Source organism: Panthera pardus, unplaced genomic scaffold (assembly GCF_024362965.1).
Source record: "Panthera pardus isolate Hobbes unplaced genomic scaffold, ASM2436296v1 HiC_scaffold_4, whole genome shotgun sequence".
NCBI lineage: Eukaryota > Metazoa > Chordata > Mammalia > Carnivora > Felidae > Panthera > Panthera pardus.
In genome coordinates, this window is record NW_026526969.1 from 19,533,794 (window position 1) to 19,554,655 (window position 20,862).

Below are 20,862 nucleotides of genomic sequence, written 5' to 3' on the forward strand. Positions count from 1 at the left end.
CACAGTGTCAGGCACGTAGTAGGTGATCAGAATGTGTCCGCCAGGGCCACATGTGTGTTTGCAACGCGTGTGAAGGGTACGCAAATGCTGCGCACTCGCAGCCCCTAGCCGCGACCGGAATCCCTCAGCGTCGCCAGGCGCACCCGGCCCAGCGCCCTCTCGCTTGCGCATGCGCACGCGCGCGACCGGGCCCCTTCCGGCCCAGTCTTGTTTGGCCCCGGCCGCGCGCCGTTGAGGGCTGGGTGTGTTGCCATAGAAACCCGTGAGCGCTGAGGGCGAGCGACCCAGACTCCAGGCTGCTGGGGACCAGAGCGCCATGTCTTTCCGCGACCTCCGCAGTAAGGCATACCTGCCCGCTGTCACCTGCGGGTCCTCGGTCCGAGGCGTGCACGGCCAGAAACCCCTCTCGAGCCTGTGCGGCTCAGGGGTGTCCCTGCCCGCTGCCGCCCCCCCACCCCTTCCAGGCTGGGCGCCCCAGCCTTGTCTCTGCGATGGCGGGGGGTTGTGTGTGTGCCCGCGGCCGCGTGTGGCTAGTGCGGCTGAGGAGCCGGGGTTAATCGTATCTAATGTCATAGGACTTGTGTTGCCACACGGGGCTGCTCGCTGCCGTATTGGAAGACGATGAGACGTTTTTGAGTGGGGTTAGCTTAAGAGCTCAGAAAACCGAGGAGGGGACTGGTGATTGATAATACTTGCAGCTGATACCGAATTTTTACGATCTGCCAGGTAGTTCCTGTTCTGTGCGTGTGCATCGTTTCATTTACTCCTCGGAGCTACTCTGTGCTCCTGTATTTAGAGAGGAGGAAACGGGCAGCCAGGTCAGGTAACTCGGTCAGAGGACACAGGCGGTGAGAGCCGGCGCTGGAGTTTGAATTCAGGTTGTCTAACTTCCAAAGCCTGCGTGCTTCCTAACAGAGCTGGTGAGGAGAAGGGAGCCCAGACACCTCTGCTGGAAGGGTGGGGAAGTGGAATCCGGATAAGAGAATTTGTTACTAATTCTTTGGAGCACCTGTTACACACCAGGCGTTTTACGTTCAATACGGTATTTTAGTCCTCGCTTTGGCAGTGAGGTAGGTAGTGTAATCGGGATGAAATACTTCGAGCCACGGAGAGGTAAAGTTGCTTGCTTTAGGTCACGCAGCTAGAACTGGGTGGAACCAAGGATCCGGACTTGGCCCTGTGTGAATCGAATTCTCTTGCCTTTTAGGCACCATCATTTTCTGAATCTGAAGCGGTTGAGCAGACGGGCTCCACCTGCGTGGGTGGAGCCGGTGATTGCCAATGTGGTGGTTTGGGGTGCGTCTTTACTGCCAGTTTTCCAACCGAATTGCTGGAAATGTCACCATTAACGATTACTCCTTTCAGTTGTGATTGGAGGCCTCGCGTTTTATTGACACCCCTGGTAGTACCACGGTGTGAATTACGACCTCTGGGATTTGCGGGGTCTGGGGGACTGTGCGTTGTAGAGACCAGTTTCTGGCCCCCCCCCCCCCCCCACTGTTAGAGGCCGAGGCCAGCGTTCTGCTAGGGGACGCTCAATGGAGTTGTGTTGGGGGGGAAGGTGTAAGAAGGGAATTTCTGAACATTTTGCCCTTAATGAATGCCAAACGTGTGTGCAATTTATGGTAAGAGTCTCAATCAAATTGTCCCCATTTTGCGGAATTAACCGAACCTGACTACTCAATAGGAGGACGGATTTAGGCAGGTCCTGGCTGTGTGGTGGGAAGACTGCCACATTATTTACCACCACTCTGTTCACATTTCCCAGAAAACAGTGACAGAGGCCCTCTGTGCCTTTGCTCTTTCCTTTGCTCGTACCTTCTCTTCTGTTGCCTGCTGACATCCAACCTAACCTCCGGTGCCCAGGAAGTTTATTTGTGAATGTCGCTGAGATATTTTGAACCTTCAGGAAGGGCGAGGACAGGCATTCTGTAGCCAGAAGCTCACCGAATATAGACCTTGGCACGTTGTGGAAACGCAAAAAACGTTTGTTGTGTTCATTTGCTCATTCTGCTCAAAGCTTAGTGACCACCACCTCCGGTTTCGACAAGTATCAGTAGTGTTGTTTCTTGTTCTGGTGTATAAAAAAAAAAAAAAATCTAAGTATTGCTGTATAGTTCCACCAGTCTCTTTAAGATTTCTTTAAATATGCAATTAACCTTTAAAATTTGGGTTATATAGGACCTTAGTCCTATATGCTCACTAAACAAAGATAAAAAAGACAACTCCAAAATAACTCAGGTGAACTTCTCCCTGACCACCATCACCTCTAAACGTAACCACTGTTCACATGTAATGTATTTTTTCCTTATGACCTTGTATAAAGCCAGGTGTAGCGGGATCCTCGGGCAGAGTCGTGACACTGAGGCTTTTGTTTCCGGGAAGCAACTTTATTCTTGCCGGCACCGCTCAGTTGGGTTCGTACCCGAAGAACTGAGCCCCCGGTGCCTCGTGGTGTAGTTTTTTAAATCTATTTTTTACTTCTTTGTCTCCCATATATGGTAAGACACAAACACGTAGTCTGAACTAGTGATCTCCTGTTACAAGGTCGTGACGGATGTTGTCACGTACGAGTGGTACATGTATAGCCAGGTTGCCTTGAGGTTTTGGTTTTTTTTTTTTCTCTCCTTAGGGAGGGAACCCTGCCCCACAAGTAATTCTCATTTTGAGTAGTACAGAGAAAGATATCCAAGAGAAATGACCTATCAAAGACAGATTCACAGCCAGTCCCTAAACCCTGTTATAACGTAAAGCTTTTATTTGCCCTCCCGTTGAACTTAAATGTTTTTCAGGAAGCAGAGGAGGTATTTCACCTTTCATCTCCTTTTCACTTTCCCTCTTAGAGAGTTGATAAATAGTCCCCCAAACTGTCAATATGTTGGAAATAACCAGGGAAAGCAAGGGAAATGTCGAAGTTAATAAGTGGTTGGTCTTTGATGGGGAACTGACTGAATTGTTTTACCTTTGGACAGATTTCACAGAGATGATGAGAGCCTTGGGATACCCTCGACATATCTCTATGGAAAATTTCCGCACACCAAATTTTGGACTTGTGTCTGAAGTGCTTCTTTGGCTGGTGAAACGGTTAGAACTTTTATTGAGGTCTAAGAATGAATACCATATTCCATAGCTACCAAGAATAGAATACCGTTGTGAAGCAAAAGGAAGAATTCAATAAATTAAAAAAAAATTTTTTTAACGTTTATTTATTTTCGAGAGAGAAAGAGAGGGAGAGAGACAGGCAGAATACAAAGCAGGCTCCAGGCTGCGAGCTGTCTGCGTGGAGCCCGACGCGGGGCTCGAACCCACGAACTGTGAGATCATGACCTGAGCCGAGGTTGGACACTTAACCAACTGAGCCACCCGGGCACCCCAAGAATTCAATAAATTGTGAGTTTGACAGACTCCTTTGTAACCTGTTTAAAATCAGTGGAGTATAGGGGCGCCTGGGTGGCTCCGTCGTTTAAGCGTCTGACTTCAGCTCAGGTCATGATCTCATGGTTCGTGGGTTCAGGCCCCACATAGGGCTCTGTGCTGAGACCTCAGAGCCTGGAACCTGCTTCCAATTCTGTGTCTACCTCTCTCTACCCCTCCCCTGCTCGTTGTCTGTCTCTCAAAAATAAATAAATGTTAAAAAAAAAAAAAAAAAATCAGTGGAGTACCAAGAACGCCGTGGGAGAAGGGAATATACCAGGCAGTGGTAAAAGGAGATTTCTTAGTCGGAAGCATGCACTGCGCTCAGGTCCAAGCGCCTCTTCATGCTCTCACTTCCACAGGGAGTGATGGTCTCCCCACACACTCTGATGAGCACTGGAGTAGAAATTACCAAGTTTTAAATTTCATTTTGGGTGAGAAATCTACCACGGTTCAGGGTTGGCAGACTTTTCTAAGGGGATTGCGACTATTTTAGCTGTCACAGGCTACATAAGATCGTTGTTGCAAATTCTTACACGTGTTTTGTTTGTGATAGGTAATCCTTGAAAAGTGTAAAAACCCTTCTTAGCATGCAGGCTGCCTAGGAAGAGACTGCTGACTTCTGACCCCTGGCGGGTCGTCAGTGGCACCTGTAACTCCGCGCTTCCCAACCTCACGCCCTTGTGTCAAGGGCTGTCGGCTAGAGTAATAGTTCTGATTATGTTAATTACACTTTCAGGTCTGAGACAGATTTAAGTTTGTGTGCTGAGCCACAGACTTGATTTCTGGAATCCCATAAATCTGTTCTTAGGTGAGGACTCAGCACTCCCTTGAGTGTTTAGCATTTTATGCTACTTTCGAGGTCTCTCTTAACCTTGCCCCCTTAGCTGGGGACTCCAAGAGCTAATTGTCACAGATCCCCTCAGCTGCCCGCTTTCTCTTGTGTTAACTTTCCACTTAATTAACTTGTGTCTTTTCTTTCTGTGAAAGGTATGAACCTCACACTGACATCCCTTCAGATGTGGAGACTGAACAAGACCGAGTGTTCTTCATTAAGGCAATTGCCCAGTTCATGGTTAGTTCCCGGCTTTGTGATAGAGTGATAACACGAACCCCACTGGAGAGGAGTCCTCGTCAGGGCCGCTTGCGGGTTTCTGACCGCCTCCCGTTAGCAGGTTTCGGGTAGCCGTTTCACCAGCACAGAGTTTTGGGGTTCTGTTTTTAATTCATTGTGTGTTAAGAATTCTATCTCGTTAGTTTTGAATGGGTAATAGATGTCGCAGTTCAACATTTTTTAAAAATGTGAAACAGTAGAATGGCTTTTTATCCTGCCTGCCCGTTGACCTAGTTCCGTCCCCAGTCGCGTCTTCCAGAGTTTTCTTTATGCGTAGGTAAGCAAATACAATATACATTCTTTGCCCTTCCTTTACACACATGGTGTTTGGGATCTTGCTTTCTTAATGGTACATTTTGGAGAACTTTCCAAATACAAATACAGCTTCCTCATTCTTTCTTATAGCTGAGTAGTAGTGCTTGTTTGGGTATACCATGATTTATGTAGTTTATATACAGATAGGCATTTAGACGTTTGTAACTTTGTGTCTCTGCAACAGCGCTGTCGTGAATAACCTGCACATATCCTTTTCTTCATGACTGCATCTCTAGCATGAGTCCTTAGGATTGGAATTGTTGGGGCGAAGATAATGTGCATTTGTAATTTTCTTGTCCCTTACCAAACTGCTCTCCATCCAGATGGCGTCCGTTTACACACCCGCTTGCGGTGCCTGAGCCACTTGAAAGTTTGACCGTTAATACAGTCAGGTTACTGAAGAGAGATTTTCCAATTACCTACATAGGATTTGATTTAGATTTTTCGTGGAAAGGGCCTTAAACTGTTACTCTTCTTTTGTCTGCAAATAGGCCACCAAGGCACATATAAAACTCAATACCAAGAAGCTTTATCAGGCAGATGGGTATGCAGTGAAAGAACTTCTCAAGATCACCTCTGTCCTTTATAACGCCATGAAGACCAAAGGGCTGGAGGGCTCGAAGATAGGAGAAGAGGACGTCAGCAAATTCAAATTTGATCTTGGCTCAAAGGTGAGGCCCATGAAAGGCTCCTGGTGAGGGACGGAATATTTATTTCTTAGGGTCTGAAATGGACCCTGTCAGATACTCCCGGCGCCACTTCTTTCCTGACGCCTTAACTGAGAGCAGTTTTTCAGTTTTGCACTCGTCAGCACTTGGATACAAACAGAAGCCACGGTAAATTAATCCAGCTCCTCATCGAAAGCCCGCTATATGCCAGGCACAGTTCAGGCGCAGGGGATGTGGGCATGAACACCGAGGACGGAAACCCGCTCTTCCTGTGGCTCAGTTAGGGGCGTCAGACTAAAGCACACAGCAGAAGGAATGTCAGGTCACAGGTGGCCGACGTGTGGGGAACTGTAAAGCAGGGCAGGGGCAGGGAGGGCCGGGGCAGGTGTCTTCAGTAGGGAGACGGGAGAGGTGCCATCTTCAGCAGGAGGACGGGAAGGGATTTGAAATTCTGTGTTAAGAGCATCACTCTGGCTGCTGGGGTGAGATCAGACTGAGGGGGGAGGTGAGGGTGGAGGTGGACCTGTTACAAAGCAAGAGATGACAGTGACTTTGAGCCAAGTGGGTGACGTCAGGAGCTCAGCTGAGGTAGGAGGGAGCTGAGTTGCCAGGCATCGGAGTCCTGGTTCAAGCAGCAAGTCAGAAGTGGGAGTTAAGTCCTGAGTCACTTACTGTCGTGGTTTGGGCAAGGGGCTAAAAGCAGAGGAAGTGTCCCCCCGGCCCCCACCCCGACGCCATTCCTTTTTCTCCCAGGAGAGGGCGCACCAGTCAAGGGTTGTGTCCTGAGGGAGCTCTGAACAAAAGGCCCCAGCAGTTTTCACCCTGAGGTGGGGGAGGACCAGGAGTGGCAGAGTGGAGCGTGCTGGGTCTTTGGGGAGACTGTCCTCGGGTTTTCTCCTCAGCTCCCTAACAGGGAAGCCTGGGAGGCACCAGAGAGGACCTCAGCCCGAGGCCGAGGATGGGAGACCTGGGAGGGGAGGCCCTGGGGCTAGGAAGGCGGATATTTTGTAGGAACCGGTGGGTCAGGGGGCCGGAGTCCTTGACTGCCACTCCCTTCAGAGCCTGCAGCGAGGAGTCTCTTCTGGTGCGCGGTGGGCGCAGCTCTCCCCGTGGGGCCCGCCAGGGAAAACCTTGGCGGTCGCCCGTGGTCAGGCCAGAGAAACCACACCTAGGTTTTTAACCAGGAGTGAGACGCCTCCATGGAAAGAAGTGACCGGAAGTTAGAACCTTCTTTGAACGTAGATCTTGGGAGCTTGGATGTGAGTTGAGAGAAAACAGACAGTGCAAGGAAGATCCTACAGCCACGCTGTCCGGTAGAACTTTCTGTGATGATGGATGGGTTCTTTATCCGCACCGCACGGTACGGCAGCCACTAGCCACGCGTAGCTAGCACAGCCGGGTGGGTTCTAAATTTTTTTATTTACTTCTTTATTCATCTTTTTCTTTTCTAAATTTTATTTAATTTTAAACAATTTAACATTGAAAATGGCCACATGTGGCAAGTCCGTGCGGTATCAGACATCCTAGCTCTAAAGTCTTTGGTCTGAGCACCGGAACCGACCAAGTTGCCGGTTTCCCAAACGGAGGGGAGCATGGAAGGAGCGGGCTTGGTGGGAAAGGTGGGGCGTTTGGTCTGGAACACGTTCAGTGTGAGGTGTCGGGCCTCAGGTCATAGACGGCGTTAGGGCTAGAACTCAGGAGGGAGTGTGACTAGGAAGACTTCGGGGGACCAGACTCTGATGTACTCCAGGCCCGGAAGCGGGGGAGGTGAGACTCCCGCGGAGAAAACCAGATCTTTGCTGCCGTGAGGCAGGTGCAGCTGGGGCTGGAGGAAGCAGAAGCGGGAAGAGAGTCCTCAGCTGTGAATGAAGAGGGAGCCTTGTTGCTGGTGGTCTGGGAATAAGAGGGGGTGACATGTAATTGTAAGAGAGCAAGAGGGAGCAGAGCAAGGAAACATTGGGGCCCTTTGGAAAACGTAGCAGATGCAAGGAAGAGGGGGTGACCTGTGAACCCTAAGAAAGAAGCTTGTGCTCAGACCACGGGCCGTCATCTTCACGGCAGCAGCTGCCACCCTTGAGGGAGCCGGGCGCTGCTGCAGGGCTGCGGGCGCGTTACGTCACGTGGGCCTTAGGGGCCCTGTGCGGCCCGTCCGGAGGCGGGGGCTCGGGGGGTGGGAGCGATGAACGCGGGGCACCAGGGTTCTGAGGTAGGACGCGTGCCTCTCCGGTTGTCCCTCCTGTGGTCACCCTGCTACCTTCGGGGTCCCCTGTTGGGACCGAGTCGGAATAGGAAGCATGTCCCTTTCACCCTCCCTACACTTCCTGGTTGAGGAATACATTTGACTTGGCATTTGGATTTTCGGAGAGCCCCACGTGTCCCGGGAGTGCGCCTCCGCAGGATGTAACATGTGTCCCGTGCAAGACATGTTCAGTAGTCAGGTATCCTGACGGGAGACAGGAATCGATGTTAACAAACTGGTTATTCTGAATGTCTGTTAACCTATCACCGAGGTTTCCGTTTTTGATATTTTTCCTTCCAGATTGCAGACTTGAAAGCAGCCAGGCAGCTTGCTTCTGAGATCACATCCAGAGGGGCCTCTCTCTATGACCTGCTGGGCAAGGAGGTGGAGCTGAGGGTAAGCGGTATTCGGATGCTTGAATACTTCCTCAACGAAGCATTTTTCAGCGTTTCCTTTCCAGTTCTGCTTTTCCCGGTCCTTCTGATTTCATTAAACCATACCTGACTGGGGCTCCTGGGTGGCTCAGTCGGTTGAGTGTCCGACTTTGGCTCGGGTCATGATCTCGCGGTTCATGAGTTTGAGCCCCGCGTCAGGCTGTGTGCTGACAGCTCAGAGCCTGGAGCCTGCTTCGGATTCTGTGTCTCCCTCTCTCTCTGCCCCACCCTTGCTTGCGCTCTCTCTCTCTGTCTCTCAAAAATGAGTAAACGTTAAGTGTGTATATATACATATATATCTACACACACACACACACACACACACACACACACACATACATGTAAATGTACCTGATTAAATGAGATCCCGTGCTGGGAAGTAATACACAGCGTTAGCTGCCATTCTTGCTTCTAGGGCCCCTGGTCTCTTTTTAATAGCTGTGGCTTCTAGTCCACAAATAGCAGTTATGTAGCATGTTGCTGGAACTTTCCTCCTTGTGCCCATAGCAGACTTTGCTGATCATGGTGCTTTTTCCCGGGGAACTCAGCATTCTTGTCTACATAGTGCTCTTCTGAGCCCATGGTTCCCAAACCTTGCTTTCCGGTAGAATCACGTGTGCGTGGATACCAGCTTCTGTTCTGATGTCATTGGTTTGGAGTATGACGTAGGCATTGGAAGTTAGAAGTCTCCGGATGATTCTGACGTGCAGCAGGTTTGGGGAGCCCGTGACCTAGGCAGTCCCAACCACTCAGCTGAAGTGGATGCTATAGTTAAAATTCATTTGCAATGCTTGTTTCGGCCAGTGCCCATCAAGGAGAATGCTTCCTCCACTACATGTAAGGAGCTGTTTAAGAGCGTGCTTCCTAAAACCCTTCCAGAGCTCCTATAGTCCTTTGAAATCACCTGATGTCCACGTTGTCCCCCAAACCAGTGAGTCAGAATGTCTGGGGCTGAGAGCCAGGCATCCAGCTTTTAAAGATCTCCGGGTGATTCCAATGTGCGGCAGAGTTTGGGAGCCGCTGGTTGAAGAAGAAATGGATGCTGTTTAACTCTTACGTGTAAAGATGTATGTCATTGGAAGCACACGTGCTCACATCTCACGTTTTCAAGTTCAATGCGGTTAATTCATCTCGTTCTGGTCAGGTATGTCAGCCGTGGCCTCTCGCTTCCTGGTCTATGTTCTGGCATCACTGATGAAGTATGATAGTGTTTTTTCTCTTGCTTTTCATTTCTGCGCCAGGAGTGGTCTGGAAGCAGGGGACTTGGGTACCAGCGCACCGTCCCTGCTCTCGATACGGTAACCTGGTGGTGGCCGCCCGGTGAAGGGCGGTTGGCAGAACACAACGGCCGCTCCCGTCTAATAGCTCATTCAGTTAACAAGGCAGCTCTAGGCTTTCTGGGTTCTTTGTTTTCTATTTTTTATTTCTTTTATTTTATTTATTTACTTTTTAATTTTTAACGTCTACCCTTGAGAGAATGAGAGAGACAGAGACAGCGTGAGTGGGGGAGGGGCAGAGAGAGCCGGAGACACAGGATCCGAAGCGGGCTCCAGGCTCCGAGCCACCAGCACAGAGCCCGATGCGGGGCTCGAACTCACGGACCGTGAGATCATGACCCGAGCCGAAGTCAGACAGACGCTTAACCGACCGAGCCCCTCAGGTGCCTGTGTTTTCTCTTTATAGTGCAGGAGGGCACGTGTGTCTACACATGATTCTAAGAGACCTAGAGACGAGAGCTGGTCACTTGCTAATTGCCACAGAGCTGTGGCTTCATTGGGAGACTTGAACCGGGATTCCACTGGGGACTCTTTCAGCACCGTCCTCTAATGAATTGAAATAATCAGCGGCCGGACTGTTGCCATGGGAGCCATGAATATGGAACTTCTCAAATTCTGTATACAGTCGTGGTCTGAGGAAGATCCCCTGTCCAGTATTTGTTTTTCATGTACTCACCGAGGACTAGTATCAGTCACGGGCAAGGCACCATGCTCTGTGTCCTTGAATAGGTCATGGTCCCTGCCGTGTGTAGTTTTCCACAGTGGGGGAGACGAGAGGCGCTGTGGAATGAAGGAAGCCCAAGACAGTTTGGGAACGTGCTGCAGAAACCTCAGAACTGCATCCACGTTCAAATCCCACGGCTCAGAGAAGTTCCCGGTGCTGGTATGATAGGCACAGATGCCTCCCGTGATTGTTTAGTGCTTAATGCTAGGGGGCAGGACCAAGGTGACTCCTCTCGTTGGCTGCAGATGTCGGTGACGGGCAACTTAGAGGGAATTAATCATAGGAAAGATCCTAGAGGCTGGCAGGGGGTTCAGACGGCAGGTTGAGCTGCTCTTGTTTGGGGTTCCCATGAATGAATATAGGTAAAGAAGCAAACTTGGGAGTAAAGGTGATAGAGGTGGGCTCCGTTTTGTCTGTGGCGTTGTGGGGACGTGGGGCCTGTGACTGAGGAAGGCCCAGGGAGCTGGAGGGAGGCCAGGTTGGCATTAGGGTTAGAAGAACGTTTGGAGGAATTGCTAGAAGAAGGGGTTTTGCCTCAGAGGTCCACAATGTAATGGGACTTTAGAGCACTAGTCCATAAGCTGTATCTACATCTAGGAATTGGTTTTGAGAATTCCTCTTCTAAAAAGGAACTTCATTTCATTCTTTCTCACAGGAACTGAGAACAGAAGCAATTGCCAGACCTCTAGAAATAAATGAGACTGAAAAAGTGATGAGAATTGCAATAAAAGACATTCTGGTAAGCTTGTTTGCTTTTATTTAAAGTTTTTGTGCCTGGGACTTGAAAATAATTGATTTAGTCCCTACTTCCTTAAGACAGAGCAACCCTAGGCCTGTTGACAGAGAAGGGATATGAAAGTGGGGAAATGAAAAATGCAGAGGACATTCTAGGATACGTAGGTTGCTTCCTTTTATTATTTTCCCCCTTGTTATAAATATAAAAAATTTCTCCTTCAAAATTTGTCAGTTTTAATAATTTCATAATTCACTTACATTCTTCAATACTTTTCATAAGTGATGCTCTCTTTTATGGACTCTTCACACTTTATTTAATCATTTAATTCATCACAGATGGGCATTTAAATGATTTTTAGATTTTCCTTTTTTTTTTTGGTGTGGAAACCTAGGCACGAGGTTTTTAAATGGCGCCGTAACGAATAGAATGGCCGCCACCGTTAACTGCTCACCCGCCGTCAATTATGTGCTCATCTCATCTCAAGCATTCATTTGGAGGGTAGTAGTGAGGGAGACTCTCGACTCCGACGGCTTTGGGTTTGAATCCCACTTTGTGATCTTAGGCAAGTTGCTTAACCTCCTTGTGTTTCACTCTCCTCGTCTGTAAAACAGGGAGAAAGGCAGTGTCTGCCACATGGGGTCCTTCTGTGTATTCGTTGTAACAGTGTGTCAGACACAGTCTGGCCCATAGTAGGTATTCCTGTGTTATCAGTGATGCATTTTATTCAGTACACACAGGCAGGGGAGGCTTATGTAAAGCCGGAGTAGCAGAAAACAAGAATTTGCTGAGATTTGCTGTAAATTCTAAGATTGATAGGTTTTTATAATATCCTTGTCCTAAAACAGTAATACTCCCTGAACCCAGCACCAGGGTGCAGCCTCAGCAGGTAAGAAGGGCAGAGCAGCTGAGATGGGAGGTTGAGGGCACATAGACAGATGGAGAAGTAGGTAACTATATTAAAGATGATGAATGCCTAGGTTCTCACTCTTGGAAAAGAGAGTTAGTGGAGGAGAAAGAGAAGAAAATGAGAATGAACCCTGAAGTTGGAGCTCTTGGTTAAATGCATGGTTTTCACTGACTAGTTAGGTAGGTAGCCAGCTCCCTGCGTGTATGTCTGTGCACGTAAGTTTATGTCATATTTATATACGTACACATGCACACCCACGTCCACATTCCTATCTTTCTTACCTCTGAGCACACTTGGCACCCACATCTAGGCTTCTAAATGCCATTCTCCACTAAAAGGAACCAGGCTCTTGAGGAGAAATGTCTGAGTCCAGAGCTGGGACAGGAAGGTACAAGATCCTTTTGGGCCAGCAAGGAAGGAAGTGCCCAAAGAATGAAAGGGATCTGTCGGGGGGACACAGGAGCAGCTTGAGTGGGCTTCCCCTGGTTAAACTAGGGACAGTTTAAGCTTCAGAATAAATTATAGTAATGGCTTATAGAGCATTGAATGAAATGGGAGACCATGAGTTCTCACTAGTATAAAAAACATTGAAAGCTGATGAAGAGAAAGTATCTCACATAGTTTCAAAGTAGCTCCCCACAGGGGCTCCTGGCTGGTTCAGTCAGAAGAGGGAGTGATTCTTCATCTTGGGATTGTGAGTTCGAGCTCCACACTGGGTGTAGAGATTACTTAAAAAAGAAAAAAAAAAAAGGCTCCCCACAAAAGTACTTACTAATTACAGAGGACAAAAGAATAACTTCCCATGAGAATCCTGGCAGACACCCCCTTAATCCAGTGGTCAAAGTGAACATCACAGGTAATGGAACAAATCAGAATTCTGCACCCGGAAATATGCACCGGATACGGTCGTATCTGTGCTTTCCTGCTGAAGTTGCATGTTCGGAAGCTAATCAGACAAAGGCACATTGAAGGGCATTCTGCAGGTTACCTGGCTCGTACTCTTCACCAGCGGAAAGTATGCGAAAGTCCAGGAAAGCCCGAGGAGATGTGCTGACGGAATGCCAAGGGTGACTTTCGCCTGGTGTTAAGGACTTCATGGGGACAAGTGGGGAAACCCGAGAGGGTCTGAGGACTAGATGGTGGTAGTGCATCCGTGTCCATTTCATGAGCCAGTGATTGAGGAGGAGAGAACCCCATTCATGCAAAATACAGAGTCAAGGGGCGCCTGGGTGGCGCAGTCGGTTAAGCGTCCGACTTCAGCCAGGTCACGATCTTGCGGTCCGTGAGTCCGTGAGTTCGAGCCCCGCGTCAGGCTCTGGGCTGATGGCTCGGAGCCTGGAGCCTGTTTCCGATTCTGTGTCTCCCTCTCTCTCTGCCCCTCCCCCGCTCATGCTGTGTCTCTCTCTGTCCCAAAAATAAATAAAAAACGTTGAAAAAAAAAAAAAATTTAAAAAAAAAATACAGAGTCAAGTATTTAGCGGTGATGGGGCCTCAAGTCGGCATCCCTGTCTGACCTAGGCCAGGAGAAAATGCTTCGTGTTCTACCCCAGCTGTTGGTAAGTTGTGATGGTTTCTCAGTTGAAAAGTTAACTGCTTGTCCGTGTTCTGGCTGGCTGGAGTTAACATGGCACGAATGTGCCTTTAGCACTAAGTATGTATTAGGAGTACAGTAGCCAAATGAGGGCCCAGTTCATTTCCCGGAGAACCCTCTATGCATGCTTGCATGCATGTATGTGTTATTTATTATTTCCTTTCTTTAACTGAAGTGTGGTTGGCACACAGTGCTCCATTAGCTTCAGGTAGGCGACATAGTTGGTGAACACCTTTTCAGGTGTCTGTTAAGTGTTGCAAAGTATCCATGATATTTGATAATTCTAAAAGCAAAATCAAAACAACAGCGTGGATACTTAAAAGGGGTTAGTACTTATTTATACGCCATTTATTTCAGGCTAGGGGAAATTGTATTTATCACACTGGTGTTTCTTATTTGAGGAGTGCATACCTTTAAAAAATTGTTTTATTTTTTTTAATGTTTATTTTTGAGAGAGAGAGAGAGAGAGAGAGAGACAGCACGAGTAGGGGAGGAGCAGAGAGAGAGGGAGACACAGAATCGGAAGCAGGCTCCAGGCTCTGAGCTGTCAGCACGGAGCCTGACGCGGGGCTCGAACTCACAAACCGTGAGATCATGACCTGAGCCGAAGCCGGATGCGCAACCGACTGAGCCACCCAGGCGCCCCTAAAAAATTGTTTTTATTCTTTTTTTAAGTTTATTTGTTTTTGAGAGATACACACACAGAATGCAAGTGGGGGAGGGGCAGAGAGAGAGGGAGACACAGACCCTGAAGCAGGCTCCAGGCTCTGAGCTGTCAGCACAGAGCCCGACGTGGGGCTGGAACTCATGAACTGCGAGATCGTGACCTCAGCTGAAGTTGGATGCTCAACCGCTGAGCCACCCAGGGGCCCCAAGTTGTTTTTATTCTTGAAGTCAGATAAATGCACTAGGTTTAGTCTGACTTTGAGTCAGAGAAATAGTTGCCATCAACTTGAGGTTTTTGTTTAGAAACTCCCCTTGTCTTCTTGTGAGTGAGCCTAGATCTCTTTTGGGATTTTTAAAGCACTTGCAGCAAACGGATAGTGATACGATTATTTTCACGAAAGCACCTTGGAAATGATGAGTATAGTTAGTAGAAAAAAATGAAACCATAAATAAACAATAGAGGTGGTTGCTTCCAAAGATATATAGTCTTTGACAGTCACGGAGTGTCCACGCTCCTTAGAGGGTTTCTTTGTGGACCCTACAGCGTGTCATAGACTTGCAGGTGAGCAGACACGAGGCCTTCGTGGGTGAGGACACGTGTGTGGGGTCCTGGTGGGCAGAAGCCCGCCTCGGGCGTTGGGGACGTGAGGCAGAGTTGGGACGTCAGAACTTGGGAGGCAGCCCCACGCTCCCGGACACCATTCCTGCTGCGGCCGATGGCAGCTCGGAGCCCAGGCCCGGCCCGGCCGGCTTCCCAGACCGGCGTGAGACAACAGGGAGGCCTGCGGTTTGTCCGTGATCTCTCTCTTTCCCTTCGCCTTCTTTCCCAGGCCCTGCTACCCACGCTTCGGCCCGAAGGCCAGGTCCGCTGAGGGGGCCGCTTTCGCACTGCCTTCACGCGGTAGTTTCTCTGTTTTAGTCTGTAGTCGAGGTTTACTTGCCGGGGAGAGAAGAGGTGCCTTCTGTCTCGGTCCCAGCAGGCAGGATTAGGGCTGGGACCCCCTAAGGTTTCTTTCTGTCGCCTTCTAAATAAAGCCATGCTTGCGTGTGCACACATTTTGTGAGTCAGATGTTTGTGAGCAGGGGAGTAACCTGACCGGTGTAAACAGAGGCAGACTACCAACTCAGAGCAGTAGCTGGGTGACCAGTCTAAACAAGTGAGCTGCGCAGGAGGCCTTGGGAGCCTCTCCCCTCTGCCCAGGACACTGTTTTTTCCGTCTTCATTTGTTTCCCTGGCAAGAAACCACCTCTTCTCGTGGAAAAAGGACGGTCATTTTTTTCTGGGCCTGTGTGACGTTCCCTCTGCAACGAGTTGGTTAACTGAGTGATGGCCATGGGAGGCTTTGCCCTGTTCGCTGACTCTGCTTTCCCGTAGCCTGTGTCGCGGTGCCTGCCGAGTCGCGAAGTCCCCCTCTGCCGAGAGTCGGGTTGGTGTTCCTTGTTGGCCCCCGCCTCATTCACTTCCTGTTCACTGTAGGCACAGGTTCAGAAGACTAAAGACCTGCTCAATAACGTGGCCTCTGACGAAGCTAATTTAGAAGCCAAAATCGAGAAGAGGAAATTAGAACTGGAAAGAAATCGGAAGCGACTCCAGACTCTGCAGAGTGTCAGGTAGATACGAACACCTGAAGGATGAGGAGACTGTCGTCTTTGAAAGTTCCAGCAGAGTGAGCGGCACACGGGCAGCGGGGACGGCCTCCTGTGGGACTGTCTCGGCCTCCCGGTGTACGGGCGACGCTCACGGTCACGAGCGCTCTGTGCAGCTCGTGCTCCCCCTGCTTTCACTGTACCTGGAGCCTCCCCTCAGGCTTCCACAGCTTCTCGGAAGCAGGGCCGAGTGAGTGAGTCCACATGGTGAATGTTGCGCGAGGCTCGTCCCCTGAGATCTGGGCCTTGCCGTAAACGAGGGGGAAACAGAAGCACACTCCCCTTTCTCAGTGTGAGTAGATTTTAGACCTTTATCATTCTTCACCGGTAATTCGTCTTTCTCTTGGCTTTCCATCACCGAAGACCTCTTTTCCAGGGAATATGGATGATGATGGGGGCGCCAAATGCCTTCTAGGTCGTTGGAGCCTTCCAAGTGTGTCTCTCGCGTTTTCTTGGAGCCTGTGGGCACTCTTTCTCTCTCTCTCTCTCTGTCTCTCATTTTGTGCCCTCCTTTTCTTGCTGTGTCTGTTTGTCATTTTCTCTCCCGTGCCACTACTTTTCCTCCTTTCCGTCGTCCCTTCATTTTTCTCCCTTCGCTTCTTCCTCCGTGTAGCTCCTGCACCTGTTTGAATGTCTTGCTGTTTTGAGATACTGGTGACCGGGCCACAGTCCGGCTGCTGTCCTGAGACCTGAGGGAAGGCAGCGCCTGGGGTAACCCAGGGAGCACCACAGGCTTCCTCCCAGCCACGGACAAGACCACGTCCTTCCACCTTTGGAATGTGGCCCACCTGATATGTTTGTCTCGTTAAAAAATTCTGCCTTTCAAGCATAAATTCATTTTTGTTAAGTCTCGTACCCTTTTTTTCCTACATAGATTTTTAATTTTCTTAATTTTGTTTAATTTACATCCAAATTACTTAGCATATAGCGCAACAGTGATTTCAGGAGTAGATTCCTTAGTGCCCCTTACCCATTTAGCCCATCCCCCCTCCCACACCCCCTCCAGTAACCCTCTGTTTGTTCTCCATATTTAAGTCTCTTATATTTTGTCCCCCTCCCTGTTTTTATATTATTTTTGCTTTCCTTCCCTTATGTTCATCTGTTTTGTATCTTAATATCCTCATATGAGTGAAGTTGTTGTATGATATTTTTCTTTCTCTGACTAATTTCACTTAGCATAATACCCTCTAGTTCCATCCATGTAGTTGCAAATGGCAAGATTTTATTTTTTTAAATTTTTTTTACATTTATTTATATATTTTTGAGAGAGAGCACAAGTGGGGGAGGGGCAGAGAGAGGGGGACACAGAATCTGAAGCAGCCTCCAGGCTGTGAGCTGTCAGCACAGAGCCCGATGTGGGACTCGAATTCACAGACCACAAGATCACGACCTAAGCCAAAGTCAGACGCTCAGCCGACTGAGCCACCCAGGCACCCCAAGATTTCATTCTTTTTGATTGCTGAGTAATACTCCAGTGTGTGTGTGTGTGTGTGTGTGTGTGTGTGTGTGTGTGTGTATGTGTATATACATACGTACCACATCTTCTTTATCCATTCATCCATCAATGGACATTTGGGCTCTTTCCATACTTTGGCTGTTGTCAACATTGCTGCCATAAACATTGGGGTGCATGTACCCTTTCGAAACAGCACACCTGTATCCCTTGGATAAATACCTAGTAGTGCAATTGCTGGGTCATAGGGTGGTTCTATTTTTAATTTTTTGAGGAACCTCCATACTGCTTTCCAGAGTGGCTACACCAACTTGCATTCCCACCAACAATGCAGAAGAGATCCTCTTTCTCTGCATCCTCGCCAACATCTGTTGTTGCCTGAGTTGTTAATGTTAATTCTGACAGGTGTGAGGTGGTATCTCACTGTGGTTTTGATTTATATTTCCCTGATGATAAGTGATGTTGAGCATTTTTTCATGTGTCGGCCATCTGGATGTCTTCTTTGGAGAAGTGTCTGTTCATGTCTTTTGCCCATTTCTTCACTGGATTATTTGTTTTTTGGGTGTTGAGTTTGATAAGTTCTTTATAGATTTTGCATATAACCCTTCATCTGATATAGCGTTTGCAAATATCTTCTCCCATTCTGTTGGTTGCCTTTTAGTTTTGCTGATTGTTTCCTTCACTGTGCAGAAGCTTTTTATTTTGATGAGGTCCCAGTAGTTTATTTTTGCTTTTGTTTCCCTTGCCTCTGGACACACGTTGAGTGAGAAGTTGCTACAGCCAAGGTCAAAGAGGTTTTTACCTGCTTTCTCCTCGAGGATTTTGGTGGCTTCCTGTCTTACATTTAGGTCTTTCATCCATTTTGAGGTTATTTTTGTGTCTGGTGTAAGAAAGTGGTCCAGGTTCATTCTTCTGCATGTCATGGTCCAGTTTTCCCAGCACCACTTGCTGAAGAGACTGTCTGTTCCATTGGATATTCTTTCCTTCTTTGTCAAAGATTAGTTGGCCATATGTTTGTGGGTCCATTTCTGGGTTCTCTGTTCTGTTCCATTGATCTGAGTGTCTGTTCTTGTGCCAGTACCATACTGTCTTGATGATGACAGCTTTGTTATACAGTTTGAAGTCCGGGATTGTGTCCTGCTTTGGTTTTCTTTTTCAAGATTGCTTTGGCTATTTGGGGTCTTTTCTGTTTCCATACATATTTTAGGATTTTTTGTTCTAGCTCTGTGAAGAATGCTGGTGGTATTTTGATAGGGATTGCATTGAATATGTAGATTGCTTTTGGATACTGTTGACATTTTAACAATATTTGTTCTTCCGGTCCAGGAGCATGGAATCTTTTTCCTTTTTTTGTGTGTGCCTTCTTCAATTTCTTTCATAAGCTTTGGATAGTTTTCAATGTATAGATTTTTCACCTCTTTGGTTAGATTTCTCATATCCTTTTAATAGAAAAGTTTGTTTTTGCTCTAGTCCCAAAGATAATCTCTTACTTTTTAATTTATGTTTTTGTTTTGTTTTGTTTTTTGAGAGAGAGTGTGAGCAGGTCAGGGGCAGAGAGAGAGGAGAGAACCAGAATCCAAAGCAGGCTCCGCACTGCCAGCAAGGATCCTGATGCGGGGCTTGAACTCATGAGCCACGAGATCATGACCTGAGCTGAAGTCGAAAGCTTAACTGACTGGGCTACCCAGGCACCCCTATTTGTATATTTTTAAAACAAGAGAGTTTCCCTTTAAGATCGAAAATAAGAGAAAAAAACATAAACTCGTCAAATCAGTCAAAACAAGCTTTTGTGTTATTGCTTTGCTTTTAGATTTTATATTGTTTAAAAACTTAGCTTTAAATTGTAGCAACCTATGTTTCCCTTTTTTAGGGGATGGAGTACTTTTTGGAGCATCCAGACAGCGAAATACTTTGCTCAACTAAGATAATGTATATATTTAGGTTACTAATTTTGTGAGAAGTGTATGACACGTGATTACTTTTTAAGTCTGTGTTAAAATCTATGGCAGAGTGAGTAAGAAAAAAGATTGCAAAGCTTCATTTAAGGTAATGTACTTAAAGGTGTTTAAAAATGCATTCCTGGGGCACCTGGGTGGCTCAGTTGGTTGAGCGTCCGACTTCGGCTCAGGTCATGATCTCACGGCTCGTGAGTTTGAGCCCCGCATCGGGCTCTGTGCTGACAGCTCAGAGCCTGGAGGCTGTTTCAGATTCTCTCTCCCTTTCTCTCTGCCCCTCCCCTGCTCATGCTCTGTCTCTGTCTCTCTCTCTCTCTCAAAAATAAATAAACATTAAAAAAAATTTTTTAAATAAATAAAAAATAAAAATGCATTTCTGCGACGCCTGAGTGGCTTAGTTGGTTAAGTGTCCGACTCTTGATTTCTGCTCAGGTCATGATCCCAGGGTTGTGGGAATGAGCCCCGTCTCAGGCTCTGCGCTGAGCATGGAGCCTGATGGCTGCCCCTCTCCCACCTTTCTCTCTTTCTCTCGCAAAACAAAGAAAAAATACATTTCTCTCTCTGTATATATATCTATGCACAGAAAAGTCTGGAAGGATGTTTATCAAATATTCAGTGCTTGTACCTGGTGATAGGATTATGAGTAATCTTTACCTTATTCTTCATACTTTAAAGATTATTTTCAAGTTTTTACAAAGAGCTTTTGATCAACAAACAAACTAAGCGTGTTGCTTTTGAGGGGAGGGAGGAGGAAAGGGAAATGAGCTTTAAGCAGCTTCCAGATGAAGGCACTTCTCCATGAAGGCTTTCCACAGCAGACCGTGGTGGGGCCTGGGGCTCAGCATACTAATCTCAACTGTCTGTTGATGAATCTTTCGCTTTTTATTTCACTTGGTCGTTGTAGGCCGGCCTTTATGGATGAATATGAGAAGATCGAGGAGGAGTTGCAGAAGCAGTATGACATTTATCTGGAGAAATTTCGAAATCTGGCTTACCTGGAACAGCAGCTTGAAGACCATCATAGGATGGAGCAAGAGAGGTTTGAGGTGAGCGCTTAGCCCGCTCCTCTCCACAGACCGTTTCTTCTGGCGTGGGATTCTGTACTTGGTGACGTGTCAGTTTGTAAATGTTGTCGTGGGGGAACATTCCCTGGATGTTGCTCCTCCCTGATCAAGTCTGCGGATCGCTCACGCAGCTCTTCTCTTTTGCTGGTGGTGTGGCCTGGACTCCAGGCTGGTCGGATCTCTGATGGGTTTGGTCCGTTAGGGCGGCAGACGGGGCTGCCACGTGACCTGCGCAATCGCACAAGACTTAGCTTAGGAGGGCCTGTGCTTGCTTTAATGCTGTGCCGTCACTGGTTTGGAACTCTTAATAATTTTTTATTTATTTATGTTTAATGTTTATTTATTATTGAGAGAGACAGCATGAGCATGGGAGGGTCAGAGAGAGGAGGAGACACAGAATTCAAATGAGGCTCCAGGCTCTGAGCTGTCAGCACAGAGCCCAACGTGGGGCTCGAACTCACAAACCGCGAGATCGTGACCTGAGCCAAAGTCGGACGCCCAACCGACTGAGCCACCCAGGCGCCCCTGAATTCTTAATAATTCTTAAGTGCGTTTTAATTTGCACTGAGTTCCGTGGAGTAGGTGATTGGCCTTGGGTAGATTCCTAAAATTTTGCTTGGTCAGGTCACTGAAAGATTTTCAGGCCCTGCTTAATTGA

At 47.9% G+C, this 20,862-nt stretch overlaps 1 protein-coding gene across 3 annotated transcripts in view; it reads left to right on the forward strand.

The window, feature by feature from the left end:
* Positions 1 to 205: 205 nt before the first annotated feature.
* CLUAP1 (clusterin associated protein 1) overlaps positions 206 to 20,862 on the forward strand; it is a 34,902-nt gene continuing 14,245 nt past the window's right edge. The window contains exons 1-8 of one of the 3 annotated variants that reach the window (XM_019468406.2): positions 206 to 338; positions 2,973 to 3,084; positions 4,405 to 4,489; positions 5,335 to 5,514; positions 8,051 to 8,146; positions 10,841 to 10,924; positions 15,563 to 15,696; positions 20,045 to 20,186. In XM_019468406.2, the coding sequence (XP_019323951.1) occupies positions 317 to 338; positions 2,973 to 3,084; positions 4,405 to 4,489; positions 5,335 to 5,514; positions 8,051 to 8,146; positions 10,841 to 10,924; positions 15,563 to 15,696; positions 20,045 to 20,186 (855 nt within the window). In that variant the 5' untranslated portion in view covers positions 206 to 316. Of the gene's footprint in view, positions 339 to 430; positions 921 to 2,972; positions 3,085 to 4,404; positions 4,490 to 5,334; positions 5,515 to 8,050; positions 8,147 to 10,840; positions 10,925 to 15,562; positions 15,697 to 20,044; positions 20,187 to 20,862 lie in introns of those variants that run through there. The other 2 variants (XM_019468409.2, XM_019468408.2) reach the window with 2 other exon arrangements.